The sequence below is a fragment of the Phocoena sinus genome, chromosome 9 (assembly GCF_008692025.1).
Source record: "Phocoena sinus isolate mPhoSin1 chromosome 9, mPhoSin1.pri, whole genome shotgun sequence".
Lineage (NCBI taxonomy): Eukaryota > Metazoa > Chordata > Mammalia > Artiodactyla > Phocoenidae > Phocoena > Phocoena sinus.
In genome coordinates this window covers 59,579,859-59,601,969 of record NC_045771.1, presented here as the reverse complement: position 1 = coordinate 59,601,969, position 22,111 = coordinate 59,579,859, and the positions used below count along the sequence as shown (strand labels likewise).

The 22,111-nt window shown below is 38.9% G+C and overlaps 1 protein-coding gene across 5 annotated transcripts in view; it reads right to left on the bottom strand.

Annotated features, from left to right (window-relative positions):
* Positions 1-22,111, bottom strand: part of DYNC1I1 (dynein cytoplasmic 1 intermediate chain 1) — a 331,990-nt gene that overhangs the window by 262,024 nt on the left and 47,855 nt on the right. For 3 of the 5 annotated variants that reach the window (XM_032642848.1, XM_032642846.1, XM_032642847.1), the window contains exons 3-5: positions 20,729-20,843; positions 17,926-18,016; positions 2,429-2,488 (exon numbers count right to left, since the gene is read on the bottom strand). In XM_032642848.1, the coding sequence (XP_032498739.1) occupies positions 2,429-2,488; positions 17,926-18,016; positions 20,729-20,843 (266 nt within the window). The remainder of the gene's footprint in view (positions 1-2,428; positions 2,489-17,925; positions 18,017-20,728; positions 20,844-22,111) is intronic. The other 2 variants (XM_032642850.1, XM_032642849.1) reach the window with 1 other exon arrangement.

Sequence of the window (22,111 nt, the reverse complement as noted above, 5' to 3'; positions counted from 1 at the left end):
GGGAAGAGTAAGCTGGGACGAAGTGAGAGAGTGGCATGGACTTATATACACTACCATATGTAAAACAGATAGCTAGTGGGAAGCAGCTGCATAGCAAAGAGAGATCAGCCTGTGCTTTGTGACTACCTGGAGAGGTGGGATAGGGAGGGTGGGAGGGAGACGCAAGAGGGAGGGGATATGGGGACATATGTATACGTATAGCTGATTCACTTTTTTATACAGCAGCAACTAACACAACAATGTAAAGCAACTATACTCCAATAAAGATGTTAAGAAAAGAAAAAAAAGGGACCGGATAAACGAACTGTGGTATGTCCATACAATGAACTAGTCAACAAAAATAAGGAATCAATTGCTGATACACACCTACATGAATGAGTCTTGACATAATTATTCTGAGTAAAAGAAGTCAGTCAAAAGAGTACCTACTGCATGATTTCATTTATATAACATTCTAGGAAATGTAAAGTAATGGACAGTGACAGAAAGCAGATCAGTTGTTTGGGGGGTGGAGAGAAGCAGGAGCGAGGATGAAAAAGGCACAGGAGAAAACTTTTGGGGGATGATGAATATGCTTATTATCGTGATTGTGGTGATGATTTTATGAATGTGTATACATTAAAATTTATTAATTTGAATACTTTAAATGTGTGTCATTTCTTTAATATTAATCATACTTCAATAAAGCTGTTAAAAAAAATCAAATGACAGAGCCCGTTAACCCCATGCCAAAGAGCAAGGAGAGGAAATAAAACTGTCACTAGAAAACTCTTGTCGCCTGAGGTAAACTTCATTAAAAAACTTCATAGAAAAAAAACTTCACAAAAAAAAAAAAATGAGTTTTTGCCGGGAAAACAGATATAAATAGGAAAATTCCTAACTGTTCCACACAAGCAAGTGTAATTTACCAGTGTCACAATCTGTCTAAAAAATCTGTTAATTTAAGTGCATAAGGTAAAGTCTCTGCCAGTTCTAGCCCTTTTTTTTTTAGAAAAAAACACAATGAAATATTGAAGAACTACAGTCTGAAATTCTCCTGAATAGTAACATACTATGTATTCAGGGTTTTTCACCTTGATTTAAGCCATATTTCTTGGTTATTTAAATAATACAAATGGAAATAAAACATACAATGAACTACATAACTAAATAGCCAGAAATTTAGTAGTGTTAAAAAAAAGTGTGTCAGTTACCTGAAGTGTCAGGATATTACCTTGGCTTAGCGGTGTTGTGAGTCTGCAGAGAACTTTTGCATACATAGAAGGACACAGGCAGATGGCATTTAACCTAACATACAGAGACCCTTCAACCTTAAACGCCTACAGTAGGCACCGAAATTGATAGAAACCCACAGATACATGCCCAGGAATCTCAGAAATTCAAAATAAATAATAAATAAATAAACACCCACTTCAGGATTCATTAGGTTGTATTTAGAAAGAAAAAGTAAAAGCTTCACAAAATACTGTAATAAAATTTTTCACATACTGAGGTACCCAGTGGCGTGTTGGTAAATGTTCAATAACTGGCTTGAGGGAAAGGGAGCAAGCCCTGGTTTGCAGCATTTGCCACTTTTTGTGGTGTAAATACCCTCACCGTGGCTGGTTTCGGGCTGCTCTGAATTCACCAGAGCAAGCTGAAAGGAGAAGCACACAGTCGGTGCTCCTGAGCTTGAGCACAGCTAGGACAAGCACCCCACTGGAAATATCTCAAGTGTGAATATAAGCTAACTCCAACCCTATAAGACAAATAAACTACGTTTCTAGGAAATGCCTGTGTGTTTTATTCTTTGTGGATGACTTTTCAATTCTGAAGCTACCTTTTAACACAATTTCCACTTGAAAACAAATGATCTTTAGGATGCAGGAGACATTACCCATCATCAAATATTTGACATTTCTTAATACTGAGGCATTGAACAAATCTGCTTTTTCTTTAACAGGAATCTTTATACATTCAAACTTGATTCAAATTAAATGCTAACTGTGAGTCCCCGAAAAGTGAAAAGGAAACAAACAAGATACAACATTTTCATACTGATTTTAGACAAGGATTAACTTAAGGTAACTTGTTAGTCAAGGGGAGGATGTTTAGGATTAAGTTAATCATCTCTGCCGTCACAGAACTTGCGTGCCCCACCTTGCAGCAGAGGTGTGGGGATATGTTTGTAATTTTTGTTTTGGGGAAGGGCTGTTTTGCAATCATAGGAATTAGAAGGGGAGATCAAAAGCCATCTTTTTGTGGTGTTTTCCACAAAGAGACTTTCTTCAAAGCATAACTTCATAAGGAAAACTAACAGAAGGAAATAAACTTATCAAACTGGAAATTCAACAAAGAGGGAAAAAGCAAGAGCAACAACAGCTCCAGCATTTCAACACAACTGTAGCAAAGAAATAATAAAAGGAGTAACAAAAGAGCAGACATATACCCAAGTTCTGAGTCTGACTGCAGCTGGAGCACTGAGGGGTCTGTGTCCCACTGCAGGGTCCTAATCGCGCAGCACAAAGGAAAAAAAGAACACAGAGAATTAACAAAAGGGGAGGGAAACAAACCAAACCAAACCATGTCATTCATCAAGGCAATGGCATATACAATGTATACACAGAACATCTCCCCACTTTGTCACCCTGGCAACCCCCAGGAGCCAGGAAGACCCCGTGAATATCAATTGACAAGAGAAAGTGAGGGGCTGTCCTTTCCTTTGAACAACTGTTTGATATTGGAAGCTATGGTTGTTTTCATGGAAGGAAGCCCAGAGCTAAATATTCAAATATTCATCCACTCACACACACCCTTTTTGCTTTTGTTTCATTCTACACTGGAGCCTGATTGATTTCAGCATGTAAACTGCTTCATGTATACCCCAGAGCCCAGTCACACCTGGGAGCAACAAGCATCTCCCATGCAATGATGAGAATCAAATGCAAGGGTTCGAATGGGCCACAGCAGGAGCATCTGGGGAAGTCTGGCCAGGTAGAACATGACTGCAGAACCAGGAGAATAACTGGCTTCCTCGGGTCAGTTACTGCAAATACAACGCATTAGATTTCGAGGCTCATGGGTATTTTGTTGTTTTTTTATTTATATATTACACCAAGATGGTGACCAACAATAATATCATTTGTCTCTAAAGATGCCAGGGATATCTTACACCTTCTAAATATTTCACAAGAGATAGCACAAAGTATCAAGTTACCAAGGTTACCAATAATTATCAATTTCCCTTGTTATTTCTCCATCACATAAAAGGAGATAAGTAGCTCTTCCATGAACAGAGTGCACACAAGGACCTTTCTCAGGCAGGACCTTTAAATTCCCTGCACGTTAAGTAGTTACAGGTGAGTCAGGCATAAAGTTACCTGGTAGACAACCGATGGACGGTAGGGACTTCGGGGTCAGGCATCTGAGACTCAAATTGTGCCTCCGGGACTTACCAGCTGTGTGACACTGGACATGTTGCTTAAGTTCTCAACCCCTGCACCCTTTTACTTGCTCTGAGTGTGGCCCACAGACCAGGAGCATGAGCGTCTCAGGGAGTTTGTTGGAAATGCCAAGACTCGGGTCTCACCCAGACTCACTGACTCCACGCTACAGTGTAATAAGGCCCCAGGTGATGTGATTTGTGGGCACCTTGAAGTCTGAGAAGCCCTGCTCAGTTTCCTTGTCTGTGAGGATTTCCCATGACTTATGAGACAATTCATGACCTGGCTTGTAGCTATCTCCCCAGTTTATCTCTAAGTGCTGCCCCCTCCCTCACTGTGTCTTCCCTGATGTTCTTCCCCCAAAGAGCTGTGTGGCTCATGCCTTTGCTTGTTTCTGTCTTTTGGCTCAAATGTCACCTGCCCAGAGAGGCTTTCCTTCTCTCACCACCCTACCCCAAGCAACACTTCCTTGTCACTCTTCATCCCGTTCTCTTATCCTGCTTTACTTTCTTCATAAAGTGTCTTCACCTATGATTTTATTATACATCAGTTTATGACTGTTTGTTGTTTAACTCTGAACTTAAGCCTCATAATGACAGGAGCAGCTATATCTCTACATTATAGGGATATATGCCTAGACCCATGCGTGGCATACACGTTTATATAATACAGTATTAGTTGAATGAATGGATGGATGGATGGACTCTCTCTGGATTTCTATAGGGACTACATGCAATTATACCTATAAAATACAAAATAATTATTTGATAAACCGTAGCTGCTCTTACTATACCACATCCACTATAACTACTCCCAATGTTTCTTTGAGTCAGTGCCCCACGTATGTAAAGATCCCACCTAAGCTCCTCCTGTAGAAGTATCGGAATGCAGTTTCACAGCTTCCCTTATTAGTTCTGGTCATGCTCTTGTCCTCTTACCTAAATGCACTGAAAGATGACAGCTGAAGTGAGAACACAAATTGGCCATTGTTTCTTAGACCAATGCTTCTCAAACTTTAATGCACAGATAGCTGGGAACATTGTTAAAAATGCAGATTCTGATTTAGTAGGTCTGGGGTGGCCTGAGATTCTACATTTCTGACAGCTCCAAGGGATGCAGATGCTGCTGGTCTGTGGACCACACTTCGAGTAGCAAGGTCTGGACTTAGATCAGTAGTTTTCAAATTCTAACATGGATCAGAATAACCTGGAGGGATTGTTAAAATACAGATGCTGATCCTCTAGCCCAGGAATTTTGATTTCAGTAGTTCTGGGGTGGGGCCTGAGAATTTGTATTTCTAACAAGTTCCCAGGTAATGCTAACAGCTGACCCTGGAACCACCTTTAGAGAATGACGGGGCTAGACTATTGCCTCCATTAGTCAGCAGGCAGAAAGCATCACTGATCCTCAAATACATCAGTGTCTAAACCAGTGATTAACTCAAGACTGGCCTAAGGCCCAGGCCATTTTCAAACCAATTAAATCAGAAGGTCTCTGGTGGGACCCAGGCATCTGGATTTTTTTAAACTCTCCAGGTGATTCTCCTGTGCAGCCAGCGGTGAAAACTACTGCTCTGCACTCATTCTCTGTCCAAGGAAAGCAACTCTCCCTGGCTCTGCACGCTGATTCCATCACCTCCTTTCAAATCGGGGAAGTAACCGAATCCATTACAGTGATTCATCCTTGCTGTTCACTTATCACTAGGGATCAAACCTTTTATCTTTATGGATATTTCTTCGGCTATAGACAGAGGAGCAGCCTCTGGCTCTGGATCACTGTGAGAAACACTCCCTCATAAGGAATGGGATCAGCTCCTTTGCCCTCAGGTTTCTGATGGGACGACTTTTATTTGCCTTTTTTCGTTCCTCCTAGGCAGGTGAAGAATGTGGCAGCTCCCAGGCGGTCACAGCTGTTCTGTTATTTATCCGACGGCTCACCTGAACTCACTGTATCCTTAAAGAAGTGAAAACGATGATTCTCTCAGAATCACTCACCTCACAAGCCCACAGATGAGCAGTGTGGAGTTTGCATTTTACTCAGCCAGAACAACAAAGGAGGTCTCTGGCACTAACCCACAACAGTCCTGCCCTCACCCCTGTCACGCATGTGTTCCCCAGTAAAAGAAATCATAGTCGTTGCCATTAACGAGCAGTGTGGTAAGGAGTCAAGCCGAGGATGCTATCAAGTGTGCTAATTTTTTCTTCTCATTTTTCCCATTATTATCTGTGGAGTGGTCAGACTTACACAGAGTGCACTTTTTCTTTGAAAAGGAACTTAAAGTCAGTACACTGAATAAACAATGTGTTTCCGAGGGTAGCCTAGGAATGTGTATTAAACGTTTGCTGAATTCCTTCTGTGCAAACTTGCAGAAAAACTTCCCTGTAGATAGCAGCACCTTGGAGAGGGCCTCACCTCAGCCTAGGGGTCTTGGCTTGTGTTCTGGGCTCGGCTCCACTGTGTGTCGTCAGGAAAGTCTGCTGTCCTTAGCAAAAGGAGGGTGCAGGCCTAGAGGCCCTGTAGGGTTCTTTTCTGCCTGATATGTTAAAACGTCAGATGACTATTAAACTGCCTTTCTGCTTTCTCTTCTCCAGCTGGAATACTTTTCTTTAACCAACTGACATAGTTCTTACTTTTTAACCGTCTTATCATCAAATTACTGTATCATTGAAAGTAAAATGATGGTTTCCCCACAGCTTCTTGGACAGTTTGAAATCTTGCCAGGTAGTTTATTTTTTAAATGAAAGAAGTAGTAAAACTGTAAGTAAATATATGTGAGCTTAATATATTATCACAAAGTATTTTCATACAGAAATCACCCTGTTTACTATAGTAATTAGTTCTAGTTATCAGTCCTCTCTGGAATGGACCAATCAATGCATGCAGGGACAGAATATTTTTATAAAAATATTCATTTAATTGTTCAATAAATTCCTATTAAGAGCCTAATATGTAAACTACTGTGCTAGAGGATTAAAAGAACTCCTAAGGAAACTGCAACTCTTATGGGGAGATAAAACATATAAATAGTTTCTCAGAACAAGGAAGAAAGTAAAACAAGCCCTGTAAGCACCACATTTATGCTGTGGGACATGGGACTTGCACTTAAGAATCTTACATTTTAGTAAAGGAATGAGACCTATGAATATTTATACCTAATGATATGCATACTGATAATATATACAAGGAAAAAAGTAGTTCCAATCACTTGCCCAGGGCCTGGCAAAGTTTAAAGTTTCAATCAATGTTAGCTGAAAAAAGTAAGTAAATGCCATAAGAAAGATTAATACTAATGATAGCTATGATTTCCTTTCAGTGAGTGTTTATTCTGTGCCAGCCACCCAGGCACTGGACTATACTTTCATTATCCTTTGGAGGCCAGAGCAGGGAGACACCTTCCCTCTTGAAAAGATCAGAGATTCCATTCGACCCGGTTTTTGAAAGATGGAGCAGGACTGGGACATAAACTCATTTTTCATCAGTGCCTTGTTTATTTTAGGCAGCTGAGTTAGTCTACTAGTTCTAATAAGACTTCTAGATCTAGTAAGTTGTATTTTAGATGCCAATTTACCAATCTGTCATGAGAACAATAACTGACTGCCAGGCTGAGCAATTATACAAGCCTGACAAAGTCTTCTTCACTTGCAACTTTAGCAGCATCTTTAGAATTAGAACACGTGAAGCTGAACGTTTAACTATTACGGCTTCTCCCTGTCCTACGCCCATGTCCACATTCTTCAGCAACACTAGACATACCTCCCTCACTTCTGCCAGAGCCTCCATTTCCCCCAGTTTCTTGGGATGACCAACAGAACCTGTTTTGATGAATGTAATCTTTCTTGAACTCTGTCAATCAGATTTTGTTCGGTGTTCCTGTCTGGGAAACCATCTTGGTTTTGTTTGCTTATTTTTAAGAGTTGTGTTTGTCTGCTCTGATCAATTGTAGGTTGATTTCTTAGGTTAGCTCTCTGAGGGCCCAAGGGAGGATCTCTTTCCTATGGAACCTGCAATTTGCCCAGATCCTGAATAACCCAATAATTCCTTACCTAGTCTGGCATCATCATGGCTCTATGGTCCCATGGTTGGATCGGCAGTTCTGGACACACCGTTTAAGGTCACATTTCCTAACTTTGTTTCAAAATTCTAGGTACAGGAGCTTCCCACACCATGGAAAATAATCATTCACCTATTTGATCCTAAACATGCCAAACAATGTAGGCTCTGGCATCTCATCTAAAAAGGCCTACCATGTAACAGTTAGTTTATAATTTGGGGAAAATTTGTTTTTCAATATTTCTTTAAAAAAAAAAAAGAAGCAAAACTCCAAAATTTTTCAAACTTGCAGTGACCTATGAAAAGACTAACAGAACTTTATATTTTAAACCTTTTAACAATTCGTCACTATCCAGCTTCTTAATAAAATTCTCCCTACACTGGCCCAATATTATTTGCTCAGTTTCGGTTTATTAGATAGAGGGAAGTGAAAATTCAAACGAATTCAAACGAAACAAACAAAAGAAAACAATCCCTGGCCCTCTGCTGAAAGTATAACAGGAGTAAAAGACATGATGTCTGTTTTGTGTAACCTTGTTCTCTGATGAGTCGTTAATTTCTTCCTGTTCAGCGGCAAGTTAGTGGTTTCTTCTTCCCATCTTTTTTAGACTCCAGAGTAGACAGCCTTAATATTCTTCCCTTAAAGAATATCTTTGCTCTTACATTTTTTTTTTGGTTTTGGTTATAAGAAAGAGATGTCTGATAAATACTTGGAAGGCAGTAGTAAAGAACTGTCATTTGTCATGATAGTATTCAATGCGGCTGAGGCACGCTCATATATGCTGGTGGCATTTTAAATTAGTTCTTTGGGAAAGCAATATGGAGCAAGAATCATAAACACAGAATTACTCCAGGACTCGTTTCACTTCCAGGAACTCAGCCTACGGAAATAAAATAACACAAGCAATAATAACAAAAATGATGACGATGATGGTAACAATGACCTCCAAATTATCAAATCCCAAGGCTAATTCTTCTTTCTCAGCCTTGATCTCTATGATTCTGGTGACTATTTTCTCCTTCATAGCATGCTATTTCTTTTAGTTTTCCTGACCCTAAAAATCTTGTTTCTTTTCCTCCTCTCTCACTGTAACTTTGGAAGGGTCCTTATTCTGTCCATCCCCGTAAAGACAGACATTCCCCAACCAGGGTTATTTCTTCTCCCCTCACCTTTATGCTCTAACTGTAGGTGATCCCAAAGATGTCCATATATCTTCAGCAAAAAATAACCCCAACGTCCTCATCAGCCTTGAACTCCAAGTCCCACCTTTTTACATGCTTTTTGGACATATCCATCTGTAACACCAAAGCCATTTCACCCTTCCTTGTCTCATCTGTCTTTCCTTTCCTTCTCTATTGCCACAGTCCTCATTCAGACCTTCGGTCCTTTTTATCAGACCAATGGTTCCCCCAAACTCGTCTGCAAATCTTGAAAGCATTATTAAAATGCAGTGGCCCAGATCTCACCTTAGACCTGTGCCCTAGGTATCTGTGTTTTTAATAAGCTGCCAAGTAAATTCAATAGATAGCCACTAGATATGGAAGCCAGGAATCTGAACTATCTCCAAGGCCATACTTGCCCCCCAGACTTTGATCTCTTTTCATACTGCCTCCTTCACATTCATTCTACATCCCATACTCTTCCTTCCCCCACCATTTTCCTTTGTTTTTGCCTCTCCCATTATCTAGAATGTCCTTTCTCCCACCTCTACTTGTCCAAAGCATAGGCACTATTTAAGGCCCAGCTCAAACGCCTTGCTCTCTAAATATATTTGTCCTCAATAACCTCATTCATAAGTAACTTGTCACTCTATGGGACAAGAACGGAGAAATACCAGCACCTCTTATTTCAGTTCTCTTTGCCAACCTACAACCCACTTGACCTCAATAGCCCTGTATCATGCCTTAAGGCCAAGTCTGAAGATGGTCTAAAGGATGTAATAAGCACTGTTACAAAGCCCAGGGGCCTAAACATGAAGACAAACACACTGTTAGTCCTACCCTACCTTTTTGCCCTGATCCCAGTAATTGGGTTTCTGCCTTGTTTCTGTGAGAAATCCTCGCCTTGTACCTCAGTCCTCTAACCACTGCCAATGGTTCCCCTTGAGTAAAGTCCGCCCTCTGGCAACTATAGCCCAGCAACCTTGAACTACCTTGCTATCACCCGGGTCCTCATCTCTCCACTCATCCTGCACCCATCCTATTCAGTTTTTTGTAAGCTGTGCAAGCGTGCACACACGTGCACACAAACACACACATCAATAAACACTTACCTAGTACCTAATATGTGTCAAGACTCTAGGTAGGGTAGTAATGAATCAAAAGCACTTGTCCCACAAGAATATACAAGTTAATTATAGATGATCTGGGAATAATGCTTTATGACATTATTGCTCATCTCTATGAGTACAAATATTGAAGAGCTGTAACTACATAGAAACATTTCCTTAGATGGCTTCAAATTAAATATGTCAATTTACTGGAAGTGGGATCTTTAGAAGTAAGAAGAATTCCTCCATCTTTGTATTCCTTGCAGGACTAGCATTTATTGTGTGTCATACAATAAATTCTCAACTATCTATTGAATGAATGTGACAAATGAATGAACAAATGAAGTCTTTACTCGCCTTTTCTGCAGATGGGTGTGAATTGTGAGGGCAAGCTGATTCCCAAAGAAATAGATTTTATTTTCTTTATTAAAAAATGAGAGAATATATCAGGGCATGTCTGCCTAACTCCCTTCATCTCTACCAAGCCACTTACACAGAACTCAGTCTTGTATGGCATAATGTCACCACATGGTGCCAGGAGAATTTTCAGGCTCACTTCCACACTGAAGAAGGACAGCCTATCTTGAAAATGCTGACCTCAAGGCATGAATGGATAAAGAAGCTGTGGTATGCACATACATATATATAATGAAATATTATTCAACCATAAAAAATGAGGAAATCCTACTGTTTGTGACAACATGGATGGACCTTGAAGACATTATGGTAATTGAAATAAGTCAGACAGAAAAAGACAAAACTGTATAATCTCAATGATAGGTGGAATCCAAACAAACCAAACAAACTCATAGAAAAAGAGATCACACTTGTGGTTACTAGAGGCAAAGCGTGGGGGAGCGGGAATTAGATGAAGGGGGTCAAAAGGTACAAACTTCCAGTTATAAGATAAATAAGTACTAGGGCTGTAACATACAACGTGATGATTAAAGCTAACACTGCTGTATGATATATAGGAAAGTTGCTAAGATAGTAAATCCTAAGAGTTCTCACTGCAAGGTGAAAATGTTTTTTCTTTTTTTCTTTTTCTTTTTATTGTACCCATATGAGAAGATGGGTGTTAGCTGAACCTATCGTGCTAATCATTACACAATACATGTAGATCAAACCATCATGCTGTGCGCCTTAAATAGTGATGTATGTCAATCATTTCTCCATAAAACTGAAAAGAATGCTGACCATAATGCTAGTTTGTGCTGAGAATGAAAAAAAGTCCAGCTACCTTCTCTACCAATTGAACTTAGCAACTTTTGTTAGTCCCTGAAGCAACCACCTTGGAGCTCAAATTGTCATCTTCTTCTTTTCTCTTTAAGGTGGAGAGACCTCTCGAGGGCAGAATACCGAGCTCCCCTGAGTCCCACAGTTTTTCTGGACTCTTGTTCACATGTCTTCTCTTTCAAACAAATCACTCGTCACTAATCAGATAAAGAAAACAGTTTGGGCCAATGTGAGCATAGTGCCAAACAGAAAATCTCCAGTCAATGTCATCCCCTAATTTTTTTTCTAAGTGCCATTTCCAAAAGTAATACAGTGAACAATAAGGACATTTTAAAATCCATCACATCACTCAACCTGTCAGAATCATTACCGTGATGTCAATTAATTAAGAATGACATTTAAATAATGAGTTAATGTTTTACCTCCCAGCCTCAATGATTTCCTTACTTTGGTCTGGCAATGACAATGATAAAGATTTTTTCCAGTGTCAGCAGTAAAATTGGAACAGTGCAATACACACTCATACCAGGCTCTTTTTAAAAAGCCTCTTTCTTCATTTACTGTGTGAGAAACCTCCCTCTGTTGGCTAAAGCTCTAACATGGAGCTCTGATACAGGCCACACTAAGCCATACAGGGAGTCCATCTGAGCTGGATTCAAAAAGAAATGCAAGACTTCCCATCACAGAGCAAGGATGTGTTTTCCCCAAATCTTACACAGAGGACCTGCTGTCAAGCAGGCAGTCTCTCTAGAAGAAATCTCAGCAACCCCTTGATAAAAATAGATGTTTACCCTATAACTATAACCAGATGGGTATATACAGCACTCTGCCTGAGACAGAGTGACAGGATATCAACAATTTTTAACTAATCAGTCTATGTGCTACATAAAGAGAAAACCCTAGAGTGTACACTTTGATTTCCAAAGAGACTGACTTTTAATCAGCCTCGAATCAGTGATTTCAGTCTCCCTTAAGTCCAACTAGCTGGTAGCATCCTGTCAGCTTCTCTTTACATAATGATCATTTAAAGAATTTTGGATGCACAAAATCTTACTCGCCTTATTAAACTACCCCCAAGGTTTTGCATTATTGAATTGTACTTTTCTACCTTTACTAAAACCTCCTTACAGTCTTCCCTTTAGCTTCTGATTCACCAGAGCACCTTAAAAGATAGTGATGTTTTCACCAAAAAGAGTTAAAAATCCTTTGAGGTTCAGGTAGTGCCAGGGAATCCTATGGAGTTCAATTGTGGATGAAGTTAGAAGTCCTGAGGATTGGGCTTCCCTGATGGCGTGGTGGTTGAGAGTCCGCCTGCCGATGCAGGAGACACGGGTTCGTGCCCCTGTCCGGGAGGATCCCACATGCCGCGGAGCGGCTGGGCCCGTGAGCCATGGCCGCTGAGCCTGCGCATCCGGAGCCTGTGCTCCGCAACGGGAGAGGCCACAACAGTGAGAGGCCCGCGTACAGCAAAAAAAAAAAAAAAAAAAAAAGTCCTGAGGATTTTCTGTCGGGCATTAAGCCCACGTGGTCCCTGAGCACATTTTCCTCTCCTCAAATTACAAGAGAAAAGTGGTGACCAGGTGCAGCCAGCACAAGCTGACCATGAATAAATTATTCTAATTTCCTTATTTGTGAGTTCAGAGTTCACTAGGCAGTAAGTAGATCGGGGAAAGGCAGAGTTTATCAAATATCTGAATTTTACCCAAAGTATTTTGTCAACATCATACTTAATATTAACTATATAGAGACCTAATGTTCGAAGTGAACAGGAGAGGATCTGCAGACATCTGTCCCAGTTCTGATCTGGAGTCCACATGAAGCTGGAAGCCTGAAAGACCTCTAATCCACTTTGTACCTTTGTTCTCCTGTTAAGTGTTTCAGAAGACATTTCTTCTGTTGCTGCATCTAAGGTCCCCTTGGAAGGGGCTTCACCTCTCTAGAGAAAATCTATGGATATAAGCGTTTTGGTTAATAGGTGCTGATAGCTGGGAAGACAGGCATCAATTTTAAATATAATGGGATTATGCTGGGAGCAACTGGGGAAATTTGAAGATGGTATAGATACTAGATAAGATGAAAATGTACTGAAATGGAAAAATAGAGATACCTGCATAGAAAAGTAAGTTCAACAGTTTGCACAGTATGATAGCCTTTATCGTATATATGATGACATATATACTGTGTGAAAGAATATACACTAAGGTATTAAGAGTGCTAATGCATATTCTCTGTAGGAATATGATTTTTTTCTATTTTTGTTGTCTATATTTTCTAATTGTATAAAATGAACTGATATTGTTTCTATAATAATCAGAGATTGTTAAAAATAAGAGGCGGTGGTACTTGAGTGTCCTTGATTGACTGGAAAGTAGAACTTAGTGATGGTGTTAAGGCTATAGAGGGTCCAAAAGGAAGATAGAAATCAACTGTATTACTATCCGTCCACCCCATGTCACTTGTCACAAAAGACAAGCATGAATAATCTCCCCTATGACTGTCTTTTTAAGGATGTTACGGGATGGGTGTTACTGTAACAAGAGATTGCACAATACGTTATCACATTGAGACATATTTTACCTTTGAAATCCTTTTGAAAGTCTTCCTCTTGAATCAGGTTTGGGACAGTGTGTAGCCTATGCTCTGGTATACAGTAAACTTTATGATGTCAATACTCTCCTAGTTTCCACAGGCCAGTGCAGCCTCTAATTTAGTTTTGTCACTGAGACACCTAAGGAATCTCAGCCAAACATGAGAAGAGCCCTAGTGCAAAGTCCCTTGTGAGCCATCCATGTGAATAAGAATAAATGTGGGCTGAATGATTCTCACTTAGATTCATTTCTGGTTGAATACCTGAAGGTTAGGGATTAAGGGCCGGGCTAAATCAAAGTACGAAAAAAAATAACAGTAATAGCTAAAACTCACATATACTTAATATATGCCAGCCTCCTTTCCAAGTGCTTAACAGATATTTATTTGTTTAATCATAGTAACCTAACAGAGTAGGTTGTGTATCACTTTTATCGACTGTCGTTAGAGCTGATGTAGGGTTGAGGTATAGATTGTGGAAACTTGTATCATCCTGCCCAGGTTCAAACATAGCACTGTAGCTATGTCCTGTGTGAGCTTGAGAAAATTACTTATTCTCTCTGTGTCTCAGTGCCCTGATCTGTAAAAAGCAGGAGGATACTTGATTCATTCAACGAACATTTAATGAATACCTACTATATGGATACAACCACAAATATCACCTACTCCCTGCTCAAGGACCTGACATTCCCTGAGGAAGAGAGACATGTATTCAACTAACCATAAGTCATTCTTGTTTGAGAGCTATAAAGTGCTACTGCTTCACACTCTCATGTATAAAGGATGTAAGCTGTTGGTTTGAAATTAATATTCTTTATCATACTGAGAAAAAACATTTCTATTCCTAGTTTACTAAGTTTTAAAATATGGGACTAGATGTTTAAGTTTTGCAAGTACCATTTCAGAATATACTGCAATATTTACTTTTCCCTCTTTGACCTTTTCCTAGGCTGAATTATGGTAACATATTTTCCTATACTAAAATATCCTTGAATTATTTAATCAATCCCAATTTTTGAGTCAATATCCCAAGCATAACATTGTATCCTTTTAATATTGTGTTGGATTCCAGTTGCAAATAGTATGTTTAGGATTTTTTTCATCTACATTTATTTGTAAAACTAGTCTTTAAAATTTTTTATTAATAAATTGATTTTTTTGAAACCCAAGAGCTTCTTCTTTTGTCCAGTATATTTAATGAGCAATGATTAATTGGTTCTATAAAAACTGATTAAGAGAAAGAGAAAAGTACCACAAATGTAAGTGGTAAATGAGAAGCAGGCCATAATAACAGAAGCAGAAATTGGAACACAAATAATGACACTGTAAGTTTAAAAATTAAATCACACTAGTATAATTGAAAAATTATTAGATATATCTACTCTATTCACTCAATTTAGAAAATTTACTAAATCAATAAAAGAAAATTTTGTTATACCTGATTTTTTAAAGCACTATTTTAACCTTCTCTTTATAATAGGGTACATTAAGTATGCCCATTTCCAAATTAACCACTTACAGGGCTTATATAAGAAATGTTTCCCAATTTTGGCTCTGAAAAGAAAATTGTAGTTTTGGTTTGAAATGTTGGCAAATGAATGACAGAATTTATGTGCCCCTTTAGGTAGGAACAGATATGTTGATTTGACTCCTAAGTTATCTTCTGAAAGATTTTCCATTTTCAAAAGGTCCAAATTCTACACAAATATGCAAATTTATGACTATAGAGTTACATTCTTAGGAATTACCAAGTTTTTTCTCAGCCTCATGTTTTATGAAGTGTTAGAGTTAATAGTAACTGTTTTCAAAAGATGTTTCTTCTACAGAAAAAGACATTCCAAGTGGAATTTTAAAAACTGAAATATAACATTCTTCTGAAATGTAACTCTCATATATATTTCATGGAAGCAAAAACATAAATTTGGGCGGAATGTTCCTAAGTTCAAAACAAGAGCGAGGGGCTTCCCGGGTGGCGCAGTGGTTGAGAGTCCGCCTGCCAATGCAGGGGATACGGGTTCGTGCCCCGGGCCGGGAGGATCCCACATGCTGCGGAGCGGCTGGGCCCGTGAGCCATGGCCGCTGGCCTGCGCGTCCGGAGCCTGTGCTCCGCAACGGGAGAGGCCACAACAGTGAGAGGCCCGCGTACCGGGGGAAAAAAAAAAAAAAAAAAAAAACAACAAGGGCAAGATTTATTAAGTTATTCCTAATGACATCTCAAGCCAATTTTGTCCTTAGTTTTTCTGAAAATCATCATTTCCTCAATGCCAGTTTCCTTGCATTTCTAGGAAACCTGCACTTAGCAAGGGAGATACTCATTGACTTCTAGTTGCCTACGCTTGCCAGAATGTTCCTATAAAGAATTGAAGCTAGTTGGAGTTTGTGTGGGGTAGGAGTAGACAGCGCCTCTTCCAAAGTGATTAAGTTAAAAACTCATGTAAGGGGAAAGAAATGAAATGATGTTCTCTCAGAAGGAATAACTGCTGCTGTCCCCAGAGTGCTAACAGCATAGGTCAGCTTTCTCTAGAAGTTTTCAAAAGGGCTCATCAACTATGAAGTCAGTAACAGTATTTAATGCTGCCAACTGCACCCTTGACACTAAGCATCACTGACACAACACCATCGTTGTACAGAAACTGGCAAATATATTAACTTAATGACAGGCCAACGACCCCCTAAGGAATGTGATTACATTGTGCCTGCTCTTGTATAAATGTTAGATGGTACATGCTGTGTTATTATTACTTTTTTTCCCCCTCAAAGACCTTTTGAAGTGTTCAAAGCAAAAGATGAGAGAAGACGTGTGCTACCCCAAATCACAAAGGCTAACATAAACTAACATAAACCAGCCTGGTGCCCACAAAAGTCTCTACTTTCACTTTTCTCAAATTGAAAGCAGTGTCCACTAGTTTCAAAAGGCCCTATCAAAACAAAACACTCAAGTCTGAAACACACCAACAGGCAGATATTGGTGAGATCTATTCAGTCTTACACGTTGGTTTCAGAAAGCAAAAAACAGGCCTACAGCACAGGCTAATACTACTCTCATTTCCATAGTTTTCTCTACCCAAATTGCCTACGCTTTTCTGGAAACAATGGACTTTCAGAACATAAGGCTTGTGATAATGTGTTAACAGAGAAAAATGCAGAATTGTATACCTCTCCTCCAGGAACATAATATGGTAGCAAGAAATGTACACAGGTAGACAAGGATTGAAAGGTACATTGACAAGGCAAAGGCTGATTTCTCAGAATGGTGGTGTTGTGGATGACTGTTTCTTTTATTGAAATTTTATTAAAATATTTCATGAGTTTTAAAAATTAAGAGCCAAGAGAGAGGTCACAAACTGTCAACAAGATCTAGCCCACAACTACTTTTAACAAAGTCATTAACAGTTAACATTTAGGAGACTGTTGCACAAACACTTGAATTTTTAGCTTCTCATGAAAAATTGAAAGATGTGGAAGAACTGGGTCCATGTTCCCACCTGAGCTCAACCAGCCTGAGCTGTGAGGAAACATCTGACCTTTATAAAGGGAGTGCCTGCTAACCAGCTGCCACGGGCCCCCTCCCCACTCATCTCTATCACCTGCCTATAGGCACCCTCATGTGGGAATCCTGCTGAAGGCACCTGGATTAAGAAAGTTTCCATGACTCCATGCATATTAATGAGCCTTCTCCTTTCTCTCGTTACATCTTTACATTTTGGATGTCCCCTCAGTGGTCAAATTAGAGAATGTCTATATCTGCTTTGAGAAGCTAATTACATAATCTTGGAATATACCTAGTGTAATAAAAATTTGGCAATTGACAAAAACAGAGCAGTCAATCCTGATGATTATAATAATTAGTAATGATAATAAAAACACTTTGGGGAGCCAGTTCTCAAGTTAATCAACTCTATTAAGCAAATAAACAAGACTTTGAAAAATTAAATTTAGGGTTAGAACATCTCAGCATTCTAGTCGTAAAGATTCTCATGGAAACCAAAACCAAAGTGGAATAAGAAGAAGCTGGATATATATTCCATTTGTCTTTGGTCCCTCCCTGCTTTCTTTTAGGCCTAAGCTAATGGATATGTCTGTGTTTGTGAAACAAGGTTCGCGGTGCTAAATTAGCCCATTCACGGAAGGATAATATATAAGTTTATCATTTCTAGGGTTCAAATTCAATGCTATGCCACCAAAAATAGTAAGCCACCATAAATGTAAACATAAAATGACTGATACGTTGAAGATGCATGCACGTTTAACAATGTACAACAGAATGATGTGGTTTTCAGGCCTTTTTCTTGGCGGGGGGGGGGGCCTTGTATGGTGGGCTTGACACCCCACCATGGCCTTTGTAAAGGGAAAATTCTTACCTTGTCAATGGTCCCAGGTCGCCTGAGTCTTGGCTTCCAGCTTCACTGGGAGTGCTCACTGATTTCGAGGAGGGAGACATAGGGGTTGGGACTAAATAATGAAAATAACAGGTATCCCATGTTAAAAAATGCAGCGACTGCACTGGGGAAGAGCAGCGTCAGACAAATCAAAACAAATGGGCCCAAATTAAAGTGGTTGTATGGCCAGGAGAGATTGAGATGGGATAAGGGAAAAAAAAAAAAAAAAAAGGAAAGAAAAGAAAAGGAAGAAAGTCAAGTGAATTTTTCATATTTTGGAAATTAAAATTTGAAATGAATTTAGACAGAATTAACTTAGGGATTCTAAGGCCATGTCCACCTTAACAAAGTAACATGGAGAATCAAAACAGTTACCCAGATAATTCAAGTCAAATCTCTCTCTAGCATGAACTATCCAGATACTTCTAATTCTCCACTTTATTTTGTTAGTATAGATGTGACCTATTAGAAAATAAAATGAGGTGTCTATAAAACTTTAAAAGATTATAAAATAAGTGATTCTGAATCATTTTAAATGGTCACAGGGAGTCAGAAAAGGCTGTTGTATGTCTGCATTTGGAGGGAAATCTATTGTCCATGGAGTATAAACTGCATTTGCTGTGAGAGACTAAGTGACAGATAGAGAAAGGGTAAATGTTGAACCTGGTAATTTAAAAATCTCTTTCAAAACAAAGCAAAATGCCAGGCTGCTTTATTTTTACACTTAACAGTTTCATCCCGTTGTAATGTTTACTGTGTTTGTGAATTGTGTTCCTTTGCTTCTGGCAGCTCTAGAAAGCACTGCCATGTGCACATAAGCAAACTGCCGTTCTGCAGACAGGAGAAGCAAGTTCAAAGATCAAGGTCAGTGAAAGCTGAAAGTCTGAGAGCAAGGATAATAAAAGAAAAAAACTAAAGGAAATGCAAATGTATTTTTTCTCTATCCTTCAGGTACAAGCCAAATGTCCTTCAGATAGAAGCTGCACCAAATAGCCAAGGTGGCCTCCAGGCCAGATGAGAACGGGTTCTCAATATCACACATGCCAAAGAAGCCATATGGGCAGAAAGAACTTCAATACGTAGTGTAGATTCCCATTTGGTTTCAATCATGTGCAATTTCCTTTTATTTATTTAATAAGGTAAAGAGTTTAACTATTTTGTTCAAATCCTATAACACAATGGCAGATCTGTCAAGTAACTAGGAATTTTCACGTGGTTCTACAATTAATTCACTGATTACCCTCTGCAATAAGTCAGAGGGTCAGTCGGAGACATGGATGAAAATTGAAAATGGGGTCCACCCTTGCCAGGGCCCTTTGGCAGGGATGCAGGGATAGTTCAGAATTTGGTCATGGTTTAGGGATGTTTAAACTGTTCTGCTCTTAAGGTTTAATTGCTGGCTTTATGCAGGTTAGGGGAGAATAGATATTCTACTATTGGGTTTAACCACTGTTCACATTGCAGCAGAACTTCAAAGGCTATTTTGAGGCAAAAATATAATTGCAAAGTGTCTAATATATATCACTTGTCAACTAAGTAATTAAAAAATTTGTCAGCTCCTCAAAGAAGGTCCATCACTCAAATATCCCATAGTTTACCTCTTTCATACCACAAAGAAGCTAACAAAATAATCAACGTCTTATTTGGGTTTATTATATCATTGTTAGACATATGATTTTACCTGCTACAAACTGAAGTTGAGTATAAAATGCCTTTTCATGGTGTTTTAGTTTTGTGTGTATTAAATTATATTCAGCAATACTTAATAATTTGTATGCTTATGATATATTGCTCTTTTTCTTATTTATAGTGATATAAACACTTGCCATTTTGTTGTACATGGGATAATTTTTATTGTTAAGTAATTATGGAAATACATGAAAATTTATTTTAATATAAAAGCCAATGACGGAAATAAAAGAAGACAAACCACTGATAAAAGGAGACCTGTACTGCATTTATTTATATGTATTACTTTTAAAGGTTTTGTTTTACTATATTGGATATCACGTAGTTTTACAGACACCCTAGGATTACTCTAAAATGTATGGAAAGCAAATGGATAAAGAAAAATAAAATAACTTATCACATGAGTGATATATAGTTAAGTGACAGAGTAAACACATTATGTACAAGTTACCTTCAACACAAATAAAACAAATAGTTGAATATCCAAACCCTGGATAAAATGAGGTCATGGATAATTAACTAGGAGTGAATGAGTTGGAGGAAGGGTGCTGCAGTAAAAATGCCGATGAGCAATGAAACCAAGATATACAACAGAGCCAAAGAAATTTAAACTTGTTAATTAGCTGCTAATCTGTCACCCTTCTAAGTTTTCCTTCAAATTTACCATCGAGCATTCTATTTTCATCATGGAATAACTATGTCTGTGGTGGTTATGAAATTCATAACCAGATTCACAGTATTTAGGTTGGCAGAGAGAGGCAGGGATTCAGCAATGAAAATGAAGAACAATTTTTTTTCTTAATTTCGAGATTTCTTGTATTTACCATGTGGCAACTCATTTAACAAATAACACAGTGGAGAAGGTTTACTGCAGAATCAGCCAATAAGCAGCAAACTGCTAACAACTCTACAACCTGTCCTCCTATTTCCTTCCAGCCCCCTCAATTCCAAAAATAAATACATCTGACCCATAAGCCAAAGCGTTTCTTACAAAATAAAAACAAAAATAGACGTAAAAGAATAGTAAATGCTGGACATGGTATATCCCACACAAGTCAAATCTGAGGAAATAGTGACACAAAGCACTTTTAAGTACCTAGAGGGGGCTCCGGCGATATCCCAATGCTTTGCAGCAAAGCCTCTGTCTCTCGGCGTTTGCGATCCAGGTCAGAGTCATCCTGAACTGGTTCTTTCTTCTGCTGCATATCAGCCTACAAAAAGTAGATGCCAGTAAGAAAAGTGAATAACAGAGTTAAAGGTATGCTTTTCCTGGCTGAAACTGGTAAATGCATGGCAGCAAACACCAGGCAAAAGCCCTAAATAGATATAATCATGTGTATAAAGGACGAAAAAACACTGTAACTGCTCCATTTAATAATCACTAACCCAGTACTTTCTCCTTTGGTTGAAGGCTTTTTCCTGTCTCTATCACAGGGTATAAGGGTTTTACTCACTCAGTTTCAGAAGAAACCATCACGGCAAAATATTTCTAACTGGGATGTGATTTAAAAAAAAATTCTGTCTGGTTTTTTAAACCCTTGTCCCTTCTGGGAAGATATATGATCAGTTCTTGATGAGTGTGTTTGTAATATTCATGGGTCATGTTTGGAATTAGGCAAACAACGAATTATTGGGATCTGACTAAAAAGTAAAGCTAGTTATGAAAATCTGTTACTGTACAATACACTATTATATCAGTAATCTAAGTTTACCGTGGTTTAAATAAACCAGGCTAAAATGTTTATTAAAGCACGCGAACAATACTGATGTAAGTATTGTTGCTTAATTCTGATTTTCTTTTTTTTTTTTCTAAATATTGACATATGTCGTGAATTTTAAAATTTATTTATTTATTTATTTATGGCTGTGTTGGGTCTTTGTTTCTGTGTGAGGGCTTTCTCTACTTGTGGCAAGCGGGGGCCACTCTTCTTCGCGGTGCGCGGGCCTCTCACTATCGTGGCCTCTCTTGTTGTGGAGCACAGGCTCCAAACGCTCAGGCTCAGTAATTGTGGCTCACAGGTCCAGCTGCTCCGCGGCATGTGGGATCTTCCCAGACCAGGGCTCAAACCTGTGTCCCCTGCATTGGCAGGCAGATTCACAACCATTGCGCCACCAGGGAAGCCCAATTCTGATTTTCACAGGCTTCCATTATACATATTAACTCAAAGGAGAAAATTATCGTGTAGAAAAATACAAGACAAAAAATCATTTAGGAGAGAGACATTCTTTCCCCAAGTTCTATCTTAAAAACACATCTTGTCTGAGTCTCTTACAGTCAGATCCAGTTTGTCTTTTTATAGGATAGCAACAAGTCAAAATACAGGTTAAAGAAGGTTAGTGGTGGAATTCTGGGGGGAATTCTTGGGTCTCTTCTTTTTCATAACACAATTACTACTTAAGACAAGGCATTTGCCCCACATCTGAAACATGATAACATCCTATTTGATGTGCAGCTACCTCACGACAAGGCTTTGTGAGT